Raw genomic sequence first — 25,528 nt, forward strand, 5'->3', positions numbered from 1 at the left:
CTGGTGTGCAGATAACCATCTTGTTCTATCCTCACGTGGCAGAGAGAAAAAGAGAGTGAGCTCTGGTGTCTCTTTTTTTTTTTTTTTTTTTTTTTTTTGGAGATGGAGTCTTGCCCTGTTGTCACCCAGGCTGGAGTGCAGTGGCACAACCTCAGCTCACTGCAACCTCTGCCTCCTGGTTTTCCTGCCTTAGTCTCCCAAGTAGCTGGGATTACAGGTGCCCAACACCACACCTGGCTATTTTTTGTGTTTTTAGTAGAGATGGGGTTTCACCATGCTGGCCAGGATGGTCTCGAACTCCTGACCTCAGGTGATCCACCCACCTCAGACTCCCAAAGTGCTGGGATTATAGGTGTGAGCCGCTGTGCCAGGCTTTTTTTTTTTTTTTTTTTGAGACAGAGTCTTACTCTGTTGCCCAGGCTGGAGTGCGGTGGCATGATCCTGTTGGCTCACTGCAACCTCCACCTCCTGGATTCAAGTGGTTCTCGTGCCTCACCCTCCCCAGTAGCAGGGATTACAGGCACACACTACCATGCCTGGATAATTTTTTTTGTATTTTTAGTAGAGACGGGATTTCACCGTGTTGGCCAAGCTGGTGTTGAACTCCTGACATCAAGTGACCCGCCTGCCTTGGCCTCCCAAAGTTCTGGTACAGGCATGAGGCACTGGTGTCTCTTCTTATAAGGACACTGATCCTATCAGATCAAGGTCCCATCCTGATGACCTTATTTAACCTTAGTTTTGTCCTACAGACCCTATTTTTAAAGGCAGTAATATTGGGGGTTAGAACTTCAATATATGAATTTGGGGGGATCTGCGGAAGTCCATAGCACACTCTTGAATATTTACTTTTCCAAAATGAAGTGGGAATAGATGGAACTGCTGGGCTCCAGCGCAGACCCTTTGGTGTGTACTGCCTCCTGTGGTGCAGGTGTAATTGTGGCCTTTGTACACTGATGAGGCAGAGGCAGGCCCAGCGTGACTCTGAAACATGAACAACTACATCAAAACATTCCCAGTTCCCAGACCCGCAGCGGACACACTCATTTTCCGAGAGATTGTTTTACTACTTTATTTATCTTATTACAAGTGATTGTTAAATAGTTAGTAGGTTGTAGATGGAAGCGTTGTAACAGTGAGCTCATTTGGCCCAAAGGGAAGGATAGCTGCCTCCACAGTCTAAACACCATGTCACTGGGGTGGAGGGAGGACAGAGAGAAGGGAGGAGGGGAAGTTCCCTGTGAGAGTTTTCAGAGGTCCAGGGGGCAAGCCTGTTGCTATTGGTGTTTTAGGGTTCCTTTACAGTCTGTAAAAGGAGGGTTCCTTTACAGTCCCTAGAAGGCTCATGCACGCTCCCTAGCGCACCCCCTGCTTAGCAGCAAATCCTTGAGTTTTTTTTTATAAGAAGGAAGACAAGCTGTGGTCAGGGTGCAGGGTCTGGAGTCAGACTGACCTGGGCTCATCTCCCTCCTCTGTCATGCTTCAAACCTGTGAGAATGGGCAGATCATGACCTCTCTGACCTCCAATTCCTCGTGTCCAAGTGAAGATAAAACATCCGCCTCATGGAATTGTTACAGAGATTAAGTGAGATAGTGTCCACTAAGTGGTTATGCTGACATTGTAGCTTAATGTAAAGCTCGTGTGTCATGGATCCAGTGTCTGTCCAACTCATGCTGGATGGCACTGCCAGTTCCTGACACTTTAGATGTCTCTTTTCCTTGTTCTACAGCTTGGCTGATTTTTTCCTATTTTATGTATGTATATGTTTTGAGGCAGAGTTTTGCTCTTGCTGCCTAGGCTGGAGTGCAGTGGCACAATCTCGGCTTACTGCAACCTCCAGCTCCCGGGTTCAAGAGAGTCTCCTGCCTCAGCCTCCTGAGTAGCTGGGATTACAGACGCCTGCTACCATGCCTGCCTTTTTTTTTTTCTTTCTTTTTTTTCTTTTTTTTGCATTTTTAGTAGAGACGGGGTTTCCTCCATGTTGGTCAGGCTGGTCTCGAACTCCCAACCTTATTCGCCTGCCTCAGTCTCCCAAAGTGCTGGGGTTACAGGTGTGAGCCACCATGCCCAGCCCCTGTATATTTTTAATAGCAAAACATTTTTTCCCACATCAACTCTTATGTGCAACCCCAACCCCTAAAACGGAAGCAGGTGGAATTGTGATGGGGCTGGAGATCCCAGGCAGCCTCCCCTCCACTTCTTGGTAGAACTCAGGGGCCTGCCAGGGAGCGCCATTTGAGAAGCATTCCTCTAGGCTGCCCTGCTTCCTTTCTAGTTCCAAGGTTGTCATTCTTTTATGCCATAGTGTGACTGTCCCAGTTTCTACTCTCTCAGTAGCCACCTCCATCTGGTCATGCTTCCCTGAGGTGGGGGTGTGGGGGTGATTTAAATGTTCCCAGGCTCTTCAGTCACATTCATGGTGCCGTGGTCACTTCTGCAGGTGACTGATCACCCAGGTGTGTGTGGACTTTGCTAGTTAATTCCCAGAAGTCCACTTGATTACCTCGGACTTGGGTGTACCTCTGTGGCCCCAGGCATGGCCAACATGAGTAAATGACATTTAACTTTTAGTATTCAATGAAGTTATGCATGTAAATAAATCCACAAATCAAGGAAAAAATGTTTTGCAATATTCTGTGTCCTGATGTTGGGTTTGTGGGATGGATTATAGTGAGTATGGAGCAATGCACAGAAAGGACATCATAGAACCTGGATCTCTGTGTCCACCAGACATTCAAAGGCCACATGTCAGTGAAATTTATTTGGCTTGATTTCCTGTGTTGCTTTTCTGAGTTCTCAACCTCTGAAAGATAAGGTTGATATTTCTGTGATTTCTATTAATATAATGGCTTTATTGAGATATAACTTGCATACCACATAATTCCTTAAAATGTATAATTCAGTGGTTTTTTCATATATTCACAGAGTAGTACAACCATTATCACAATTTTAGGAACATTTCATCACCCCCAAAAAGAACACCGCTTGCATTAGCAGACACTCCCCATTTCTCCTAACCCTAGGCAACCACAAATCCTTCTGCCTCTGTGGATTCAGCTGTTCTGGACATTTCACATTCATGGAACTGTCCAATATGTATTTTGTGTGTGTGTGTGTGGCTTTTTTTACTTAGCCTAATGGTTTGTTTGTTTTTTCTGTCACGCAGGCCAGAGTGAAGTGACACTATCTCAGCTCACTGCAATGTCCACTTCCTGGGTTCAAGTGATTCTCCTACCTCAGCCTCCCGAGTAGCTGGGGTTACAGACATCATGCCACCACACCCGGCTAATTTTTGTATTTTTAGTAGAGACAGAGTTTTACCATATTGGCCAGGCTGGTCTCAAACTCCTGACCTCAAGTGATCTGCCCACCTCAGCCTTCCAAAGTGTTGGCATTACAGGCATGAGCCACTGTGTCCAGCCACACTTAGCATAGTGTTTTTAAGGTTCATTCATATTGTAGCATGTGTCAGTACCTGCTATTTTTTATCGTTGAATAATACTCCATTGTATGGGTACACCACATTTTATTTATCCACCAATTTATGGACATTTGGGTTTCTTTTTGGCAATTATGAATAATGCTGCTTATATTTGTGTACAAGTTTTTGTGTGATCTTCATTTTTGTAACATCTCCATCAAGAGAATTAAGAATCTCTGTAGCTAGATTTATTGAGTGCCTACTGTGTGCAAGATACTGTGTTGAGCCCATGCCATATCCTGTAATCTTCACAATAGCCCAGGGCTCTCTCTACTTCCTTAAAAGTGAGGCAACTGAGGTCCCAGAGCTGTGGAGGGCTGGAGCTGGGATTGGAAGCCGGTTGTCTGTGATACCATAATACTTATCCTTAACACTGCTCCCAGAAATTGGGCAACTGTTGGTATTATACCACTGCAGTCATCCACACTGAATAAGTCACACTGATTAAATCTGTGTGCTGTGCCACTTCCATACATTATCTTAGTGAATCCTCACACCAGCCCTGTGAGGTTGTCCTACTCTTTCTAATGTTCAGTGAGGAAAAGAGGTTCAGAGAAACTAAGTAGCTCACGTTGGTGGCATGGCCCATCGGTGTCAGAGCCTGGGGAGCCAGAATTTGGCAGTGTCTGGCAGCTGCTCCTTGAGACCACGGCCCTCCCTCACAGACTTGGCATCCTTTAACCCTCTCTCACCTCAGGGAGAGTTTCTCATATGTTCTGAATACCATTTCAAAGGACAGCCACTACCCGCCTCGCTTTGCACAATGCCTGCTTACCTGTGTGCATGGAGACAGGTATCCAAGTATCAGGATGCCTGGACCTGGGGACCTCGTGCAGACAGGACCCCTAGTGGCCTTCTCTGGTATTACAGGGTTCCTGAGGCATGCATCCACATTAGAATTCACAGCTATATGCCTGGCTGCAAACCGAGACCCTTCAGCTTGGACAGAATTTGCTCTGGGGGACGGTTCTGAGCATGGCAGGATGGAGAGGGACTTGGGGCGCTGCCTGGAAGAGGAAGGTGGCAGCAGGGAGAGGCTGGAGAAGGAGGAGGGTGACAGTAACGGTAGAGTACCAATTGTCTCCATGTGGTTGCCTGCCCACAGCTGCTATCTTGGACGACCCCATGGAGTGCAGCAGAGGGGAGCGGCTCTCCATCACCCTGGCCAAGAACCGCATCAACCGCGCTCCTGAGAGGCTGGGCAAGGCCAAGGTCGAAGTGGACATCTTTGAGCTTCTCAGAGACAGCGAATACGAGACTGCAGAAACCAGTACGTAGACTGGGCAGGGTGCCTCTTCCCTTGCTGGCAGGGGATGGATGAGCGGTGGTGTGAGCTGCACCCATCAGTCACCAGGCCTCTGAGATACCTGATATCGATGTTTCCAGCAGAAGGAGAGGAACTTGAACCAGGAGGTCCTGTGAGGCTCTCAGCCTGGATGAGATTCCCAGGTTTTGTTGCGAATCACGTGTAGAGTAGAATTAAGACAGGATACCCATTCATTCATTCATTCATTGCTTCATATATTGATTGATTCATCTTCTGGACATTTTGTCCACATGTCCCTGAATGAAATCTTGCGTGCGCTAAGAGAGACGGCCAGCCCGAGGGCATCTTAGCCACTACACATCTGACTGCTTACCTTGCTTTCTTACGCTAAGGGCGGTGTTGTGGGAGAAACTGGGACTTGGGATGGAATTTGACTACTCACTCTCTGGGTAACTTCAGATAAGTCAGTAAGTCACTTACCCTATCCTATCCAAACCTCAGTTTCTTCATCTTTAAAATAGGAATACTAGGCTCTATTTTGCAAGTCTTGTAGGTTGTTGTGAGGTTTGGTTTTTTTTGGGACAGAGTCTTGCTCTGTTGCCCAGGCTGGAGTGCAGTGGTGTGATCTCAGCCCACTGCTGCTGCCTCCCACGTTCAAGTGATTCTCGTGCCTCAGCCTCCCTAGTAGCTGGGATTACAGGGGTGTGCCACCATGCCCAGATAATTTTTGTATTTTTGGGAGAGATGGGGTTTCGCCATGTTGGCCAGGTTGGTCTTGAACTCCTGACCCCAAGTGATCCACCTACCTCAGCCTCCCAAAGTGGTGAGACGACAGGCGTGAGCCACTGTGCCCAGCCTATTGTGAGATTTAAATTATTTTAAATATAGGAAAATCTGTGAATTGCGGTGTTTTACAGTTGTACGTAGTAGGTCGCTCAAGTCACACATATGGAGCCCCTACTATGTGCTGGGTACTGCTTTTAATTCTCACCTCAGAGTTAAGTGTTATCCCCTCCACTTTATAAAAGAAACTGAGGTTCAAAACTGTTGAATCATTTGCCAGACCACAGAGCTAGTCAGTGGGTGAGCTGGTCCTGGACCTTGTGGTCCAGCGCACAGTCCACGACACCTCCTTGCAATCTTCCGGCCTACTGTTCGTATTACCTTGACAATTTTACAAGACTAAGCCCAAGTTAGTGGGCTGGTGGCTTGTGGCTAAGCTAGAAATGGAACAGCTCCAGTTCAGAGGGCAGGAGAAGAGCCCCTCAAATCAGAGATAATAGTATCTATTCCCTAAAACTTTGAGGAGTCCCCATCTCCTCCCTTTCTAACTTGTTTCAACCTTTGACCACCCTCAGTGGCAAAAATAAGTAAACAAAACAAAAGAACAACTTGCTCAAATACATCTGTTCTTCCATCTGAGGATCCAGCAAAGCTCCAGCCTGGGCTGTTAGGGTTGCAGGAAAATCAGTACATCCACACCAGCCCAAGCATCACATGTGAGCTATTATTGTGAGATCCAGAAAAGGTAAGAAGTGAGGCAGGCGGTGGCTCTGGAGACTCCCTAGCCTTTCTCCCTCTCACAGCTTCCTTCATGCTCCTGTGCTGTTAGATCCAGGCTCTTCCCTCTCTCTTAGTTTGGGTTCCCTGGTTTATTCATCATGTACTTGTCCATAATGACTACCCAGACCTGATGTACTCTCTGTTTATTCATTCAGAAACTTTTATTGAGCATTGACTCTATCTCAGGCATAATTCAGGATATCAGGCATTGGGAACAAAGCAGGAAATAAGAGATGTGCTCCTGCCCTCAGATGGCTTTCAGTCCTTCTTTAGGGTGCACATCAGTGGCAGCTTCCCCCAGTGCCTCTTAGTGTGCATCCCCAAGGTCTGGCTCTGACTGGACCAGCTCAACTTGCAGTGTGGCCAGTCTCACAAGTTGCAGGTGTTGGCCAGGCTACCTAATAACTACCTTTGGAGAGAGTATCTACTCCTGGTCCCTCCTGGTCCTATGACTGAAGGAGGGCCATACCATATAGAACAGGGCCATTGAGGCCAACAGGATCTATAGGCACAGATTCCTCCCCAAGAAGGCATGGAGGAACAAGGGCCAGAATAGTCGCTCATTTATTCATTCAGTCAATAAGTGTTTAGTGAGTGCCTATTATATTTTATTCTAGGCCATGAGGATTCAGCAGGGAACAGACAAGAATCCTAGTTGTCATGGAGGTTAATTTCCAGTATAATGGAAGGGGGATTCAGATTTCCCAGTACCTTGCAAATGAAATCAGAAATGCTGGCAACAACTCCTTGTGAACCCCCAGTCCAGTCCACAGTGTTTCCCTGTCCAGGGGGCCGGGTCTCAGACAAGGGTCCAGGTTTCTAAATAGTTCAGTAGTCCATACTTTGAAAAGCCAGCCCCTCTCTTCTTCGGTTCTTCGGGGTTTCTCTGGCAGAAATGAGGGAGCCAAGATTTGCCCATGATGGATGGCATCATTAGCAGATGTAAATTTCCTCTTTAGTGACCCGTGCAGCCTGTCTTAGTAAAGTCAATATATCTAAAATATTGAGCCAGATCAATCAGGGAAATAAAGGAAATGGATATCTTTATTCTACCTTATAGAACTTTGGGCATCTTTTTAATGGGCTTCTTTTAGGCACCAGGTATTTTCTTAGCAAGTGGCCCTCAGTTCAGTTTTTACATCTCAGTGTGTTTGAGGTATGATTAGCATTTGTTAGGAGAGGGAACTTCTGGAACTTCCCACTCCAAAGGCTTTTCACCTGAAGCCAGAGTGCTCCTCCGCAGTGGGTTTTAAACACTACCCAGGTAAGGTTCATTGAAAGGCTCCAGCCCTATTCTTTCCCTCCCAAAGTAAGGGGGCAGGTGGGTTGCGGCTTAAGCACCTACCACCTGTTGGCTATTGCAGGGTGGGGCAGCGATTGTGTTTGGGGAAGGAAGGGAGGAGGGAGACAGGATCTCTGGGTGGAGGAGAGCCCCCAGCACTGTGATCCTTACTTTGGCGAGGCTGTGTGGTATACAAATTCACAGCATGGATTTTAGAACCAGACTGACAAGCTTTAAATCCTGGGTCTCCCATGTATTAGCTGTGTGACGTAGACAGGCTGTTAAACCATTTTGTGCCTCTGTTTCCTCGTTCATAAATGGGAGCGATGGTAGCATCGCCTCATAGGGTCACGGGGAGCACTCCCCGCCACAGTGTAGGTGAAATGCTCGGCACCGCACATAGCAGGCCTTCAGGAAGTGGCAGCTGTGGCTTTTGTTGTTGGCTTTATTCTCTCACCCCACATTTGAACAGGCTTCCTCCCAACTTATTGCCAGCCTCCCCCTCTCTCTTCTGTTTCAAAGTTCAGCCCTACTTATGTGGCAGCACTGTCTCCAGGGCTGTTCTCGAGCGGCCTGCCTAATGTCAGCATCCATCGTCATTGGATATTCCCCTTCCCTTTCTAGTTTTCTGGGCTTGATGCATCTGATAGCTCTGAACCTTTGAAAGTTATGCCTAGCCTCCTCAAGCCAGCTGCTGCCCAATGCCAAAGGCCGTGGTTTGCCCTGGGCTAGTGGCCCAGGGCTAATTCGCATTGTTAATTTAAAAAAATGCAAGTGGCTCTGGGGCCCTGGACAATTGCCCTAACCCTACACCTGTCACCCTGTGGCCAGGAACTCTGCTTCAGGGGGATGAAAGAGACCCTAGTGATGATGTCTGACTGTGGAAAGCAGGGGCTTTGATTGAAGTTGGGTCTGTAGCACTCCAGCAGGGCACAGTTGTGCCTTACTTTGAGTAACGGGGATTTCAGAAAGCTCCATCCACATCACACTTAATGAATCCTATTCAGGGTGGGAGAGTCAGTTGAGGGAAGCAATGGTTATTTCAAGAATCAAAGATTATGAAGTGTATAGAAGCTGACGATGCTGGAAGCCAGAGGTCAGCCCCCTCGTCTGATGGTTGAAAGCGAGGCTCTGAGATGGAGAGTATCACACGGGGCATTAATTAATAGCCAGCCTGGAAACTGGAAAGATATGAGGAGGAAATCACCTCCTGTTCTCTTGGGTTCAAATAGACAGATTTTCATATAATGGGTTTATTTAAAGTGAGGGTCACTTGTAAAGCTTTCTCCAGCCTGCATCTGACATCCCCCACCTCTGCCCTTCCACCATTATTGCCCCAGGCTCTTCGTGTTTGACTTTCTAACTCCTTCTACACAGCCCACAGATCTAAAATAACAGGGATGGACAAGACCTATTAGGTCAGCTCCTGTCCCACCTGGCCCTTCCTTCTTTTCCGCCCGTGTCTTATCTGAGCCTCAGCCTTTCTTCTGCAGGGAGCTACCACAAGCGTCGCGCTCCTCTGTTCCTACAGATCAGCGTTTCTCCTGCGGCTCATGTATCAGAGCTGAACTAAGCACCACCCTTTACCATTCAAACAACCCGAGGCTCCGTCCCTGCTGCTGCTGGAACCAGTTTGAGGTTTAATTTCCTGCAGACCCAGAAGCAGGGGCTTCCCTGTCAACCCCTCACCTGTGCCTCAGTTTGTCTCTGTGAGGCCAAGCATGCTATCAGCTGTCCACAGTTTCCCCTTGAAACTAGAGGCGCCCTGGTTATCCGGGCCTCTCGTGGAGCACGGTGCATAGTGTTCCGGCTCCACGTGGCTGCACCTCCTGCACAGGCTTCTGAACATGACAGGCTCCACGAGCATGACCTCTGGTGATTCAGAGCTGCCTCTAAGAAGTGAGGGCTAGCATCCCTCCTTCAGTTCAACAGAATCAATTGAAGTTGGCTTAAGGAAAAAAAAGTAAGAAGCCAGAAGAGAAAGGCATGCAAATAGTGATGAGTCATTCAGCATACATTCCTTACTCCCCTTCTCGGAGCTACCCACATCATGGGCATGATGTGGGCTCAGTCATGCATTGAATGGCTGTACTTAGAAATCATCTGGTCCAACCCCTTCATTTTACAGATGGGGAAACTGAGGTTCAAGATCTTCTCCAGGAAGAAGTAATTCAGATGCACACATCTGCAAAATGACACCATCTTAGGTGGCTCTCCAGAGAACGTGCCAATGAGTGGCTCAGACAGGGGAGCAGGAGGTCAGAACTAGGAGGTAGGCAGAGCAGGCTATGGGGTCAGATGAGGCCCCTGGCCAGATCTTAGAATGCTGATCGATGACGAGAGAGAAGAAGGCATTAGGTGGATGGCATAATAGCATGAGCAAAGGCTCAAGGCAGGAACAAAGAGGGGTACATTGGGATGCAGTGACAGACTGTGGCTGAAACAGCGTGTACGTGGGGGCAGAGGAAGTTCTGGAGTTGGATGCACCAGGATTCTAATCCTGGCTCTACCAGCATCCTGAGCTTCTCTCCTATGCCCAACAGTCCTCTTCTGTAAAGTGGGAATAAGAAGAGTTCTCACTTCATGAGGTTGTTGTGAAGATTAAATGAGATGGTGCTTAGAAGACTTAGAGCAGTGCCTGGCATAGTGTGTACTCTCCATAAATGTTACCTAGTAGTAGTGGAATTAGCATAGTGACTCCTCCCTCTCAGGGTTGCTGTAGGAATTCAGGTGGCATGTGTGCCTGGCACTTGGAAAGCCCCAGTAAATGGTATTGCTGCCTACACGGTGTCTTGGGACCAGGTGAAGGCTTTGCGTGATATGCTGTTGGTGAGGAGAAGTGATGGCTGTCTCGAGTTCTTGGACACCAGGGGGCCCGTCATGGGGCGTGGCACTCCCTCCCTCACACATTTCTTCCTCGGCTCCAGGGCCAGCAAGGCCAATCCATTTAGTCCGCCCTGTACTCCCAGAGAGTTCAGAGTGGAATGCGTTCCTGACAGCTTTAGCACAAGAGAGGAGATGGTTCTTCGGAAGTGATAGAGGCAATTGTTTGCCTTGCCCTGGGCTGCCAGGGCTTTACATGTACTCTGTGCAGTATGAACAGGCTCAGAGGGAGACTGTACCGTCTGCTCCACTCAGGCTGCAGCATTGGGAAGTGCTTCCGCATGAAGGACTCCCAGCCTCTCTCCAGTGCACAGCTCTGTGGGCCCTGCGGCGCCAGGGCTGTGTACCACCTGGGACCAGAGAGCACTGAGCAGCTGCTTACTGTCAGGCAGGAGGATCTGGTCCCTGGGTCCATCCAGGAAGCTGCTCCTTCCCTGGAGGGGGCTACAGTCAGTGGCACTTACCATTAACCCCTCTGAACCATCTGCGACACAGCCGCACCCCCCCCCTCCCTGAACTGCTCTCTGTCCAGAGGAAGGACCCTGTGAAGACACAGGAAAGGAGGAAGTTCCACAACACCTCTCACGCCACCATCCCCGTCCAGCCTGGGCTTCTAAGGAGTCTCCAATCCATGCCAGTGCTAGCATTTTGAGAAGAAGAAGTTCCTCCATGGGGCCACCATACCCCATCGTGGCCTTTTATTCCAGCAGCTGAGCCTTCCAACTCCTCTGCTACCTGAGAGGAAGAGGTAAATGCATCTCCCTCCCTTCCTGTGCCTCCTGCAAACTGCTCACACGGCCGAAGCTTGCAGAATCAGCGTACAGGGGTTCCAGAGCTGAGGCCCTTTATAAATGATTTCCATTTCTACTGAGCAGGGCACCCTTCATAGGGAACAAAAGACCAATTCCCAGATCCCAGGAAATCCCCGGGCCGTAGCCACTGGTAAGACATAATTCAGTTCCACTGGACTCATTTGGGATCATCTCAGTTCAGTTGAGCAAACATCTGTTGAACAATTTCTTTTTGCCAGGGCTGAATAGACATGACGCTTGTTCTCAAGGCCATTTATGATCCACTGAGGGAGATGGACACGTTGACAAATGTGTTTGAGGAGCTCAGAATGGCAGGCACAGGCCCACAGACCCTTGAGGCTTGAGGTGTGTAGAATCCAGATTGAGACATTGGGAAGGTTGAGGGGCTGGGCGTGGTGGCTCATGCCTGTAAATCCCATCACTTTGGGAGGCTGAAGTGGGAGGATTGCTTGAGGCCAGGAGTTTAAGACCAGCCTGGGCAATGTAGTGGGACCTCATCTCTACAAAAAATAAAAAATTAGCCAAGAATGGTGGCATGCACCTGTAGTCCCAGCTACTCGGGAGGCTGAGGCAGGAGGATTGCTTGAGCCCAGGGGTTCAAGGCTGCAATGAGCTGTGATTGCTCCACTGCACTCCAGCCTGGGTGACAAAGTGAGACACTGTCTCAAAAAAACAAACAAACACACAAAAACAAAAGAATGGTTGTGTGGTGCATGTACCATATATAAAGTTGAATCTCCAGTAATCCCATACTCAAACACATGCATGCTTATATTCAAATACTCACACATTGTAAATAGCTTTACATCTGTCTGTTGAGATCAGATTTTGCCAACAACTGAGTTCGATGAAAAACATCAAGTTTCAGAGCCTTTTGGACTTTGGAATTGGGAATAAGGAATTGTGGCCTTCTCTGAGAATTTATTTTCAGGAGGAACTTTCCTCTGTTGGGACCCAGTGTCACCAGTGTGCTTGGGACAGAAGCTGGCCAGGAATTCAGAGAGTAAGGAAGCTGCACTGTCTCCTAAAGGCAGCTGACTCAGAGCCACATTGTGCTGTCAATATAGGGAGGGAGAGATGCCTTCTGGCCCAGGAGCAAGATCTGAGCTGGATGCTGAAGTATGAGTAGGAGTTTGCTAGGCAGAAGGGCAAGAGAAGACCTAGACCATGGTAGTCTGGAGATGCTAATGAATCCTTTCTCAGATAAATGTTTTTAAATGAATAAAAACATTTTTATTAATAAAAAAGGACAGAAAATAAACAACAGAAATCCAATAAAATGGATAGGATGACTGTGGAAACCAGCTATATGGAAATGCACTTATATTTTAATAGTGGTATACTAATATATGTGCTTCTTCATTAATGTATTAAATAGCCAAGCCCAGCATCGAGTCTAACTACTACCATAATTTTGAAGTAATAATGAATATAACCGGTATTTCAAGATATCCTTAGCCCTAAAGTGTGATATGAAAACTTTGGTGATTTCTGTGGGAAACAAAGTCACAGGTGCTATTAACATACTGTGGTTTATTGCCTACATTCAAAATGGAAAGAAATGTTACATTTCACTTAGGGGTTAGAGAAAAGAATGATGTAATTCTCCCTGCAAGTGTTCACAGACCCCTGACTTCTACTTGCAGACCCCAGGCTACAGGTTAAGAACCCCTGGTCTAGAGATAACCATTCGGGAACAGGATCAGGCAGGAAAATATGTACAAAGTATGTTCTAGGTGAGCTGGCATGCAGCGGGAGACGGCACGGTGGGAGAAGAGGCTGCAAAGATAGGACTTAAGGAGACCAGAGTCACTCGAATTTTACTTGCTCGTCAGAAGAATGCTTTTATTATAGCATTGTATTTTTTATAATATGTTATAAAAAGGAATACATGCTCATTATAGAACGTAGTGAAATGAAAAAAGGGAAGAAAATAACTCAGTGTTCCAATGGCCAAGGCAGTCTACAAACATCCCAGTTAATTGCCACTTGCTGGGGATGGCTGTGTGGTGCAGTGGTGAAGGAGCTGGTCTTTGGGGAAATGGGTGGAGCTATTGAATCTCGACTCTGCTCTTTAATTTCTCTGTCTTGTTTTTGTACTTGTAGAATGAGAATGACAGTAATAGTACCTTTTTCATCAGGTCGTTTTGGGAATTAAATAAGTCAGTTCCTGTAAGAGTGCTTCGAATGGGCCATAATTAACACTCAGTAAATGTTGTCTTTAATAACATCTTCTCATAATCATTCCTCAATGTGTAAGTATTCTCTGTATTTGCTTAGTTGTAGCCTTCGTATAGATATACATATAATTTTATATCCTGCCTCTGTCTCTTAGTATTATTACATAAATATTTTTAATACTATTATAAACTGTTCATAAGTGTTTTAAATGCCTAAATAATATTCCATTGGAGCATACCACTCACATGTTATATAGCTGTTCCCTTATGATTATACATTTAGTTTATTTCTCGTTTTCCATGGAAGGTGTTGAGTGGGCCTCAGTGTGGTTCAGCAACTGTTTATTGGCCACGTAACTCCGAGTCAGGTCTTGTTCCAAGTATGGAGGACACAGACGTAAATAAGACAGGTTCTCTGCCTTGGGGGAGCACTCCCATCTATGTTTTAGGACCATAATTTGCCCCACCATTTAAAGAATGGATTGGAAATGAAGAATCCTGGAGACAGAGAGACCCCTTAGAAGGGCAGGTTATAAAGAGGGGTTGACCTGGAACCATGGCAACAGACGTAGGAAGGAAGGGCTGGCAGAGAGTGAGCAGGTCAGATGGTCGGAACCTGGTCCCTGGCTGGTAAAGCAAGTGGACAGCTTTAGTGAGGGAAGGCAAGACAGAGGCCAGGATAACTGTGGCTTTGAGCTTGAGGAGCTAAGAGGAGTACAGTAGAGTGGATAAGAGCACTGGCTTTGGTGCTAGGTCGATCCCCAAGTTCAAGCCCAGTCCGACCTTATATTACCTGTGTGATCTTAAACAAGTTACTTAAACTTTGCAGGCCTCAGTTTCCCCAGCTGTAAAGTGGAGATAAAAATGAATTTTCCTCATAGAAGTGTGGAGATCCAATCAGACTGTGAAAAATATATAACAAATCTGATACGGTGGGGATAATAAGAAAAGGGTCATGTAGCGTGTCAGGTACCATTCTAAGTGTTAAGTATGAATTCACTTTAATTCTCACAGCAACCTTATGAGAGAGGTGCTGTTAGTATCTTGTAGGTGAGAAAACAGGCCCAGAGGTTTGGTAATTTGCTCAGGGTCTCACAGCTAGAAAGTGACAGAGACCCAAACCCAGACAGCCAGGCATCAGACTCCAAGCTCTTACAGAACTGAGTGCGAGATGCCAGAGGGAAGGCCCTGTGGCAACATCCAGCAGGTGGTTGGAACTTGACTTTGTGACCCAGCACATAGGTGAGAGTGCAGGGTCATCCGGGCAGGGACAAAGGTGGAGGCCGTAGGCAATGGTAAAATGGCCCAGGAAGAGTGAGTCATGGGTAAATCCCGAATTTGGTGGGTGGGAGAAGGAAGAGGAGTCAGCACTGAGAGAAAGACTGACTAGAGAACTGGAGGAAAATCCAGATTGGACGGTGTTAGGAAATTCTAAAGAACAATGCAATCAGAACAACAAGTGCTACAGAAAGAGAACAGGATGAGAAGGGATAACAGGTCATGATGACCTTGGAGAAAGTGGATTCAGCGGATGAGGTGGGCAGGGGGACCTCCACTGTAAGAGGCTGAGAAGAGCTGGGTGTAGGAGTGGCTGGCTGCAGGGGGCAGTGGAGACAAAGTAAGTGGCTATGAGAGAGGAACATGAACCCTGGATGTGGGTCAGGAGACTTGAATCCAGATGCCAGCTCTAGCCTTGATTAGGTGTGTGACCAGAACGGAGGCACTTCACATCTGTAGGGTGCTGTGTCCTTACCAGTAAAATCAGGGGATAAGACCCCACTCCCACAAGGCAGTTGTAGGGATCTGATGGGATGATGAACTTAAAGCACCTAGCGGGCTATAAGAGTTAAGTTGGCTGAGGTCACATGAGATAACCCCCATGGAAATAGCTTGGACTTTGAAGAGGCTCTTCAGAGATGAAGCCTGATCATCACTCCCTTGGCCAGATACTTAGTACTGATGAGTCCTCCAGTCAGCTGAGATTTTGGGATGTTGTGGGATGCCTGCCCAAGCCCTAAGCTAAGAGAAGACTCCGAGATCTATAGTTCATATGGTAAATTGCAATGCTGGGATTTGAACCCTGGTGTTCTGCCTCAGGTGATCACCTGGCTGTGTTGGACTCTAACCCAGGAGAAAGCATCCACATGGCAGGTGTGGCTTTGCAGCTGGTTCAATAAGAAACCTTGTACTAGTCCCTTAACCTCGATTGCTAGCCCAGGGAAATTGCTCTGCCTGACTCCTAATACGAGTAGGAAGAAAATACATATGGAGGCCAGGCGCAGTGGCTCACGCCTGTAATCCCAGCACTTTGGGAGGCCGAGGCCGGCGGATCACAAGGTCAGGATATCGAGACCACGGTGAAACCCCGTCTCTATTAAAAAAAGTGAACCCGGGAGGCAGAGCTTGCAGTGAGCCGAGATTGCGCCGCTGCACTCCAGCCTGGGGCACAGAGCAAAACTGTCTCAAAAAAAAAAAAAAAAAAAAAAAAAAAAAAAAAAACATACGGAGTTAAGCCTTGAGTTTTGCAGACAAGGATGCAGTGGGAACCTCAACTGCATTTTCTGAGGGGTGGCCCCTTGGCTCTGATACCCTAGTGTGTGCACTGAGAATTCTCTCCTGTCCTCTCTCCCTGTGTTTCCCTCTTTCTCCCATCCTCCCTTTCTCAGTCTCTAGCATTTTAAAATCTTAGATTCTCTCCCCCTCTGCTGATTACACATCCCATTCCTTCGCACATTCACTCAGCAAATCTGAGCTGGGCTTCCTACTTTCTAGAAGATATTGTGCCGGACACTGAAGAGGTGAGAAGTGGGGATTAGGAGATAAATGTGGCTCAGTTCCTGTTTTTAAGAGGTTTGAAATCTAGTGAGAGGAGAGTTCTAAACAACAAACCAAAACAGATACAGTGTCTTAGACTAGAGGCATGAACCCCAGGCCTTGGGAGCCAAAGGCAGTGTTAATTCCATCTAAAGGAGCCCAGTGGCTGGGTGCGGTGGCTCATGCCTGTAATCCCAGCACTTTGGGAGGCCAAGGCAGGTGGATCACTCAAAGTCAGGAGTTCTAGACCAGCCTGGCCAACACAGTGAAATCCCATCGCTACTAAAAATACAAAAATTAGCCAGACGTGGTGGTGGGTGCCTGTCATCCCAGTTACTCCTGAGGCAGGAGAATCGCTTGAACCTGGGAGGCGGAGGTTGCAGTGAGCCGAGATTGCACCACTGCACTCCAGCCTGGGTGACAGAGTGTGACTCCATCTCAATAAATAAATACATAAATAAATAAGCACAGGAAGGTCTAAGGAGAAGGTGGTGTCGGAGCTGATCCCGGACAGGTGAGCAAGTGTTCAGTGCAGGAGGGAAAGGCCAGATCCCAGCCATGCTGATCTGTCAGGACGGGACATGCCCTGCCTGGGGGAGGGAATGTGCCAGGCTATGGGACGAAGTGAACGGTGGGGGCATTGACAGATGAGACTTCTTTCTGCTCTCGCTTTCTCCCTGCCTCCCATCTTCTTTCCTCTTTTCTTGCCTCTGCTCCCTTTGACTTTAGCTGCACCTGCTCTCTTCCTGTCTGTGTCATCCTCGCCCTCCTTCATACCTCCGCCTGCCTGCCTTCCTCCTCCTATACTCTCTTTATATTTGGGGGGACTAATACAGCAGCTGTGCTGGGGCTCCCCCTACCCCCTTGCAGGCCAGGCTGGGCTGCGGGATGGAGTCTGCAGGTTTGCTCCATTAGCCTCTGTCCTTCAGTGACAGTCCAGACAATTTATACACCCTGTTGGCTATGGCCGTATGTTGTCATAACCTGGGTCATTTCCTCATTTAATGCCGTCCATAAACTCCAATAAAACTGTCCTGGAGCCCAGTCGTCCGGGGGAGAAGGAGAGACTCTGGGTTTGGAAGGGTTGGAGCAGGGGCCTGGGGAGCAGATGGGTAGAAGGTGAGGGGGCAGCGGGTGAAGAGGAGGGGACTGGGCCGTGGCCCAAGCCTGACCTGATGAGTGCCTTGCTTCTTTCCCTGTCCCTGCTGCCGGCTGCAGTGTGTCAGATCCTCCCCAAGGGGGTGGTCGCTGTCCTTGGGCCATCGTCCAGCCCAGCCTCCAGCTCCATCATCAGCAACATCTGTGGAGAGAAGGAGGTGAGTGGTGAGGCAGGGCTGGGGAATATCCGTGCGCTGGAGCCTGTGCCCAGGATCCAAAGATACGGTTGATTCTTAAGGGCTGGAAGAGCCTGTCAAGGCTGGGTTGGTGTCATTAGTAACAACAACATGAATACAAATACAGAAGCAGTGGGCTTGCCCTGCTCCGGGATGTTTGCATGGAGGGGTCTGGGAGGAGGTGTTTGACAGCAGGAATTTGAAGCGGAGCTCCTCTGTGTCTTAGGGTTCCATGGCGGTGCCCCCAGTGGCCTCTTGGTGGTGATGGGTAGAGGGAGAGGCTGGAGAGGGTGGTGGGCATGGCAGGCCAAGCGGGCAGACGTCTGAGCGTCCACTCTTGTGTCCACGTGAGCAGCTCCTGTTTATCTGGGCACATATCGGGATTCCGGGGAAGGAAGCCTTCGAGGAAGGCTTTGCTACATTTTATTGCTAAAATAAAGTTTGAAAGCCTCTGTCATATAAGTTATCTAGAAAAGAGATTTTATCTTGCTTTCTTCCTCATTCACCAATTCCAGTGTTTGCTTCTTCAGGCAGCACATTCTTCCTCAGATGTGACTCGAACTGGAGCCTCTCCAGTTTCAAAGCGTTGAGTCCATTTTCTCTAGTTCTGTTTCCATGGGAGAAAAAAACGGTAGGGGACAAGTTTCAGAGTGACTGCCCCCCTCCCTATTCTGTTAGCTCTCCCCCTCCTTTTTCCCCAGAAATTCAGAGATTCTGTCTAGTGCTGGCATCTTTCCTGGTCTTTCCTGGATCCATCAATCCTTCCCCTTCAGATATATCCTCAGGAGACAATGAGAAAGTGGCCCCTTAGCCCCTGTCTGCCCCAAGGGCCTTCCCGCCAGGTCCTTAGGGAGCAGATGGAGCTTGGTGATCAAGCATGAGGTCAGGGCCTGGGTGGGGTCGGGGGCAGGGACATGAGAGGAAGGCTCAGTCTTGCTTCTGCCCTAGAGGCCTGGAGACTCAGCCTTCCAGAAGCTCTAGTCTCAGGAGGACCCAGTTCTTAGAAATAGGGGAAGCACTTGCTGCAGGAGGGACTGGGTGCCTCCTCAGTGAGCCGCCCCTGCCAGGACAGGAGCAACAGACAGGGCTCTGCCCACCCCACACCTGCTGGGAGGAGCCTACCCCTCTGATACCACCACTATTTCTTATGATCCAGGGCTCAGTGAGTCCCTGAGGCTTTGGGCAGAAGAATATTTATCTTCCTGATTTTATGAGCCTACTCTCAGAATAGTGTGCACATTTAAGTGCCGCAATCCTAATCCTGGCTGCATTGGTCCTGCTCCTCCAGTAGCTGGGCCTCTCTCTGTAGACTGTGCCCCTGAACCTTCTTACGTGGGCTGCGGCTGACAACTCCCCATCCTCCTCCCCCTCACATATCCTCAAAGACAACTCTGAGGCCAGCCCAGGCCACAAAGGAGCTCTGTTCTGCTATGTCCCTCCCAGCCTCTCCCAGCCCTTGGCCCAGGAAGTTAGACCTCATGTGTAATTTACATCTTTCTTGCCACACTCTAAGAAACAGCTTAAATCTATGGCAGGTCGTTATTCTAGCAGTGGCTCTGATCTTCACCAAGTGGGGCTGCCAAGACTTCAGCTCCCCATCTTCTCTCTTCTGCATCCTCTTTTTCTTTCCTCCTCTCTCCCTCCTTCCGCCCCGACATGGTCTTTGCTGTGCATCACAATCCTCCCCCAAGCCCCACTCCAATATGGCCTCCTCTTGGGGTTCAGTGGCTGTTTGATCTCAGCCAACATATCCTTTAACCCTGTGTGGCATTTCAGGCCAGAGGCCAAGCCCCTGATCTGCAGCCAACTCCTCTGCCCCTGTGCCAGACCAGCCAGCCAGACTGCACTGCCCTGGGAGCGGCCAGACGCTTACCCGCCTTTGTCTGGTTATGTTTCTTCTAGAGCAACCTTTCCTCTCTGCTCAGATTATGCATTTATTTTAATGTTTTATGAGGCTGAACTGCCTTACACGGATTCTCCCCAGCTCCAGGGAAAAGCAATGGAGTTCTCACCCAGGAGTCCATTCCTTTAAATGCTGCTGACATCTCTGCAGCCCTTGTGGCTGGCTGCCTTCTGCCTTGCTGCTTCTCTCTCCATTCTGCTCACCTCTTCTTGTCCCCCACACACCTCCGTGATGGCTCCCTGGGATACGTTTGCAGTTGCACTTGAGTATAGATCGATCTTTGTCCTAGAGAGGGAACCACAGGACCAGGATTGGGCTGGGCCATCCCTCCCTGGACCCAGTAGAGCCCAGCGGGCTTCAAAGAGACTGTGCTGGGGGCTCCCCATCAGCTCCCCTTCCTCAGCCCCCACCCCCTGTGCGCACAGCTCCAAGAGCTTTGTGGGAGCTTCTATATTTGGGGAGGAAGGAGAAGGGGCCTTGCCCAAGCACTTATTATTCGTTAGATATTGAGCTATTATACACCCTACACACAGGTGCACATTTTATCCTCCCAGAGCTCTAAGAAGCACCTGTGGTTATCTCCATTTTAATGACGTTTAGACAAGTTAAGTGGTTTGCCGGAAAATCACATAGCGGAACCTGGATGCGAACCCAAGTCTGCAGACCCCAAAACCCATTTGTTTTGACCTTCCTGAGTCCTTCCCATCCATCTCTAGGATCCAGTGGATTCATGGTATCTCTAAGGGCTCCACAGTACTAGGGGGTGCTAACGGGTTGTGCTCTATCGGGTTAGCTGCTAATGGAATGTGGTGGGTTAGAGGGTTATGCAGGGACGACCTTGGTCAGAGGTGCTCAAACATTCAAACCAGCCAGCCAGGCTACCCTGCCCCTGCCCGGCCTTCCCCTCTGTCTTGCCCATTTGTGACCTTTTCCTTTCAAGGTCTGTTTGTTATTCACTTTAGACAGAGTGGATGGGATACAAAATACAAGCAGGAGGAAAGATCCTTATGACACAGATCAATTTCACTCTTTAGAATTGCCTTTCATAACTCACCAGACTCTCCCGAAGTCTGCGTTTTTCAGTTTCTGCTGGAAAATATTGGTTGCCCTCTCCCTATGGTTCAAAGGCTAATCCTAGTTGAATTCAGACATTTTCTCCCTAGTGTCTGCTAAATCTTTATCCTCCTCCCACCTCAGTCTCAGAGGAGCTCTGGTCTCCAGCTGACTTCTCCCAGAAATTTAAAAGGATAAAGTAGGAGAATCCTACAGAGACCATCCCAACATCTTCCCAGACTCTTGGCAGGATAAGTTCTGGGCTGGAGTAGGCAGAGACAATTCTTCAGTCATTTCTGAATAATCCATTCTGGAAGCCAATCTACTCACCACCAGGAAGTTCTTCCTGCTGTCTACTATCGATCTTCCTTGCTTTAACATCTATACACACTGATACTCAGCTTCAGCTCTGTCAGCTCTGAACACCAGGGGTGAGGGTGAAAGAATAAAATCAAGGTGGATGGCAGATTATTACATTGTAACTTTCCTATTACCTACCAAATAGCCTAAGCCGCCAATAAAGCAGCCATCACAACCTCTTAAGATCTTTTCCTGGGAGAAGAAGGCAGGACAGTGGGTCCTGGAAATGTCAGTAATAGATGCAGAGGGAAGCTGACACTGTCCTAATGAAGCCAAACCAGGTATTTATTTACCTGGCTGTGTTTGGAGGTTCTCTAGATGGTTTCTCAGCCTGCAGGGCTTCCTTCCTCCACGTGCGCCCGTGTGAGTCTGTGCAGGAGCCCATCCCCGCCCTACTTCCTCTCCCTGGGCGTTCTCCACTGAAGTTTGTTGGGAGCTGGTTACTATACACCTGTTGGCTGGGCTGGGCTAATGGGACTCTTCTCTTAGTCCCAAGGTAGCCATTTTTCTCTTTCTGCCGTCTCTGCTCTGATGTATTAACTATAAATAAAATATTCTAAGGATTATGCTTTCAAGAGCCAACTGTCTCTCTGCCCAGCGGCAGGCAGTTCCTCTGAGAATAAAGATCGATTCTTTTGCCTTCTCAGGACCACAGACCCCAGGTTGCAGACCCACAGTACATTCATCCGGGTCTCTGGACAAATAGTTTTCTGTCCCGGGGCTGCTTCTCTGAAGCGTCATCAGGGATGTCATCTCTCGTCTTCCTCCCACGGAGTGGGTGCCCTGGGAGCTCCTTCTCCCGTTGGCGTCTGGTGAAGGTGTTACATAAAAGAACCCACCCTCTGCAGCCTCGGCTCACTCATCCCTCTTTCTTTCTTTTCACCCACCTGGATCCTCCCTGCTGTCCGTTTTTGCTCCTCTCGCCAGGTCCCTCACTTCAAAGTGGCCCCAGAGGAGTTCGTCAAGTTCCAGTTCCAGAGATTCACAACCCTGAACCTCCACCCCAGCAACACCGACATAAGCGTGGCTGTAGCCGGGATCCTGAACTTCTTCAACTGCACCACCGCCTGCCTCATCTGTGCCAAAGCAGAATGTAAGTTTCCCCAGGCTGGCTCCGCCCCAGACAGTCCAGTCTTGTTTATTTTGCCCTGATTCCCTGTGCCCCTGGCTGGAGACCCTCCAGGAAGGGGAGGTTTCCTTCAGATCCACAGGGCTGTTAACCAGTGGGTTTGGACGTTCCTATCCTTGTGTGTGTGTGTGTGTGTGTGTGTGTGTGTGTGTGTGTGTGTAAGAGAAAAAGAGTGAGTGAGAGAGAGAAAGAGAGAGAGAGAGAGAGAGAGAGAGGAGAGATGGGGAGGGAGTCCATCCAGGAGTACTATTTGCCAGGACTCCGTGGGCATGAGTGGAACAGAGGGGAACTAGGTTACAAGGAGACTGGCCAACTGCCAAGCCTTTTTGCATCTGCAAACTCAATTCCCACATTCTCGGCTTCATTGTTAAGGAGATACAAAAAGAGAGAGAGGGAACGTATAAAATTGGATGCATTTGTACTTGATGGCTGAAGAGCTTCTTCCCCTGGAGAGCAGGTTTTGCTGATGGAACAAGGTCCAAGGTCAATTCCTGATAAAGCATTTTTTAGCAAATGCAGGTTTTGGAAATGTGTTTTCTATGACTCTCAGACAATTTGTGACATAAATTTAGTGTTTATGAGATTTAGCTAATTTAAGCCAGCACCTTCCAGCAAATCTGTGCATCTGTGTGCTCCCAGCGGCAGCTGTGCACCCACATGTGGTCAAACAGGTGCTGGCCACTGGCTACTGCTGGAGCCCAGTGCCTGAGCCTCAGGCATCTGTGTCCTGTGCAGCTCACCTGTCCAGGGCTTACCCTGGGGGTCTTTATGGGTTACACTGCAAAGTGATTCCATCTTTATTAGGGCTCCTTTCTATGGCTTCTCAGAACTGCTCTGCCTTCTCAAGTCCTTCCTGCCTCCTGGAATCCCCACAGTCTCCAAATACAAAAGCCACCACTCTGTTAAGAGTCAGAACCACCTACTTTCCCAGATCTCTGTGCCTGGCATGTGCTTTAATTCATTTATCCAATACAGATTTATTGAATATTTACTCTGTGCTACCCAAGAAATCAAGGAACAGAGTTCCAACTCTGCTGTGACCACCCAGGGGATTTGGAGGTGTTGGATCTCCCCATTTCAAAGTTGAGGAAGTTGAGACTCTAGGAGGTGAAATGACTTGCCCAAGGCCACACAACTGAAGCATCAGGGCCCAAACTCAAATACAGGCCTCCTCACTTCAAGTCGAAAGCTCTTTCCAGAGCCCTGAAGTGGATGCAGAGAAAATAGGGCCCTTGCCACTGATCTGAGAAGGCCCAGAGTGGTTTATGCTAAGTGTCAGATGTGCAATGTGGCCAGTCGAGAAGGAGAAGGTCCCTGAGTACAGGGTGCTAGATAGGCTTTGGGATGTGGGCAGGGCTTCAACTGGATCTCAAAGGATAAAAAAGATTTAGAAAAGGAGGGAAAGGAGATAGGGCATGCCAGATGAGGAGCAAGAGAGGGAGGCAGGAATCCTGATGCTGTACCTAGGGGGAGTAGGTTGGAGCCTAGAGTCCGTGCTGGATAAAGATGGAAAGAGAGGCTGGAGAAGGGAGCAGAGATCCCTGTAGCAGGCGAGGAACGCAGACTTGGTCCTGTGTCATCTGCAAGCCCTTGAAGGTCACTCTCCGAGGAGCGTCTTCTGTGGAGAGGCCGTTCTCATCATGGGTGTGCCCTTGTGGAACAACTGGTTTTGGCTCCATGAAAAGGGCAAAGGAGGTGGGAGCTGGCATTAGACCTAAGGGCCTGGGGACCCTCATACTTGGAGAAAGAAAGTTGAACCCAAAGCCTTGTTCAACAGGCAGGCCCTGAGTGGCACCAGCAAGTTGGGTGCATTCAAGAGCGCTCCAGTCCATCACTCAGGCAGTCAGCACGCATCTTCGAGCATCTCCTGGGTGCTGGGCACCCTTACGCTCTACGTACGACATGAGAGAGCAACACGCAGTCTCTCTTCTCAAAAATGAAGCAGACTTGATGGAAAACTAAGCAGGGTCAATGGTCATGAAGCAATTAACACAGTAAACTGGGCGCAGTGGCTCACACCTGTAATCCCAGCACTTTGGGAGGCCATGGTGGGAAGATCACTTGACGTCAGGAGTTCAAGACCAGTCTGGCCAATATGGTGAAACCCCGTCTCTACTGAAAATACAAAAACTAGATGAGCGTGGTGGTACGCACCTGTAATCCCAGCTACTCAGGAGGCTGAGACATGAGAATCACTTGAACCCTGGAGGCGGAGGTTGCAGTGAGCTGAGATCATGCCACTGCAATCCAACCTGGGCAACAGGAGTGAAACCCTGTCTCAAAGAAAAAAAAAAAAAAAAACAAAGAAAGAAAGACAGTAAAATGATAATTGAGGTACACTGGAGTTCTCCAGCAGGGCTTCCATGAAGGGGGTTTGGCAAGAGGTCAGTGAACATAGATTCTAACCCCCTCAGCTAGAGAAGAAGAAAGGGAGGCCCAGAAGGTGGTTTGACTAGAGTCTCATAATTGGTAAGTGGTAGAGCTTTGATTTGAATCCAGAGTCTCTGGATCACAGTCCAGTGCACCATCGTCATTACACCTGTATTTTTCATATGGGTTTCCTCTGGATCTATGTTGACCAGTGCAGCAGCTGCAAGCCACATATGGCTATTTAAGTGTACATATGAACTCATTAAAATTAAATAAAATTAGAAATCCAGCTCCTCAGTCTGTCTCGTTACATTTCAAGTGGTCAGTAGCTGCGTGGCTGGTGGCTGCTGGTGTTGGACAGCACAAGTATGGAACATTCCCATCACTGCAGAAAGTTCTACAGAACAGCTCTGCTTTGATGATAAGTGTTTTGTGGACCAGGAGTTTTATGGCAAAAAAATAATGTTTGGATAACCCTTCATTCTATTTCCTCCTAGTGGAGGAAGTTGACGATACACATTAGCATGGACACGCTCAGATGTCTTGTGGCCAAAACAGGTATTTGCTTCATTTTCTTTGAAATAAGTTTGACCATGAGCGGAAAAAGAATGCTGATTTTTCAACCTGAAGGATGTTCCCACTTCGAGCGACACAGTAGAAAGCGCTGCATTCCACTTTGTGGTTGTCTTCCTGTGGCGCCCTTGGACCTTCGAATGGTGTAACAGGCTCAAGGATTCTCCCCTAGAACTGACTGCCAGGAGACCATTTTGGCAGGACTGAACTGGTGTACCCTGTGTACACAGCGGGGTTATTAAGAGACCGAGGGCACCCGCAAATGTCTCCAGGCAAAGATTGTCCTGCAGTCTTCCTCAGTGCTGGTATAATATCTCACCAACCTGACAGGAAGTTCTTTTTGTATCTAGTCACAATCTGGCTTGCTTTTAGGCTGAAACTTGTTTCCTCTGCTTCAGCTCTTACTGGGCTTTGGGAAGCAGGTTGCTCAGATGTTTGCTAAGCATCTACTACACACTCTAAGCACTATGCTAATTGTGTTGCCTCCCAGCCCAGGGCTCTTCCCATTAGAATTATGACATTC

The 25,528-nt window shown here is 48.5% G+C and overlaps 1 protein-coding gene across 4 annotated transcripts in view; it reads left to right on the forward strand.

Annotated features, from left to right (window-relative positions):
* The window catches only part of GRIK4 (glutamate ionotropic receptor kainate type subunit 4), a 484,015-nt gene that overhangs the window by 292,183 nt on the left and 166,304 nt on the right, over positions 1-25,528 (forward strand). For all 4 annotated transcript variants that reach the window (XM_008021223.3, XM_073021797.1, XM_073021799.1 and 1 more), the window contains 3 exons: positions 4,588-4,752; positions 17,502-17,599; positions 21,861-22,026. In XM_008021223.3, the coding sequence (XP_008019414.3) occupies positions 4,588-4,752; positions 17,502-17,599; positions 21,861-22,026 (429 nt within the window). The remainder of the gene's footprint in view (positions 1-4,587; positions 4,753-17,501; positions 17,600-21,860; positions 22,027-25,528) is intronic.

Source organism: Chlorocebus sabaeus, chromosome 1 (genome assembly GCF_047675955.1).
Source record: "Chlorocebus sabaeus isolate Y175 chromosome 1, mChlSab1.0.hap1, whole genome shotgun sequence".
Taxonomy (NCBI): Eukaryota; Metazoa; Chordata; class Mammalia; order Primates; family Cercopithecidae; genus Chlorocebus; species Chlorocebus sabaeus.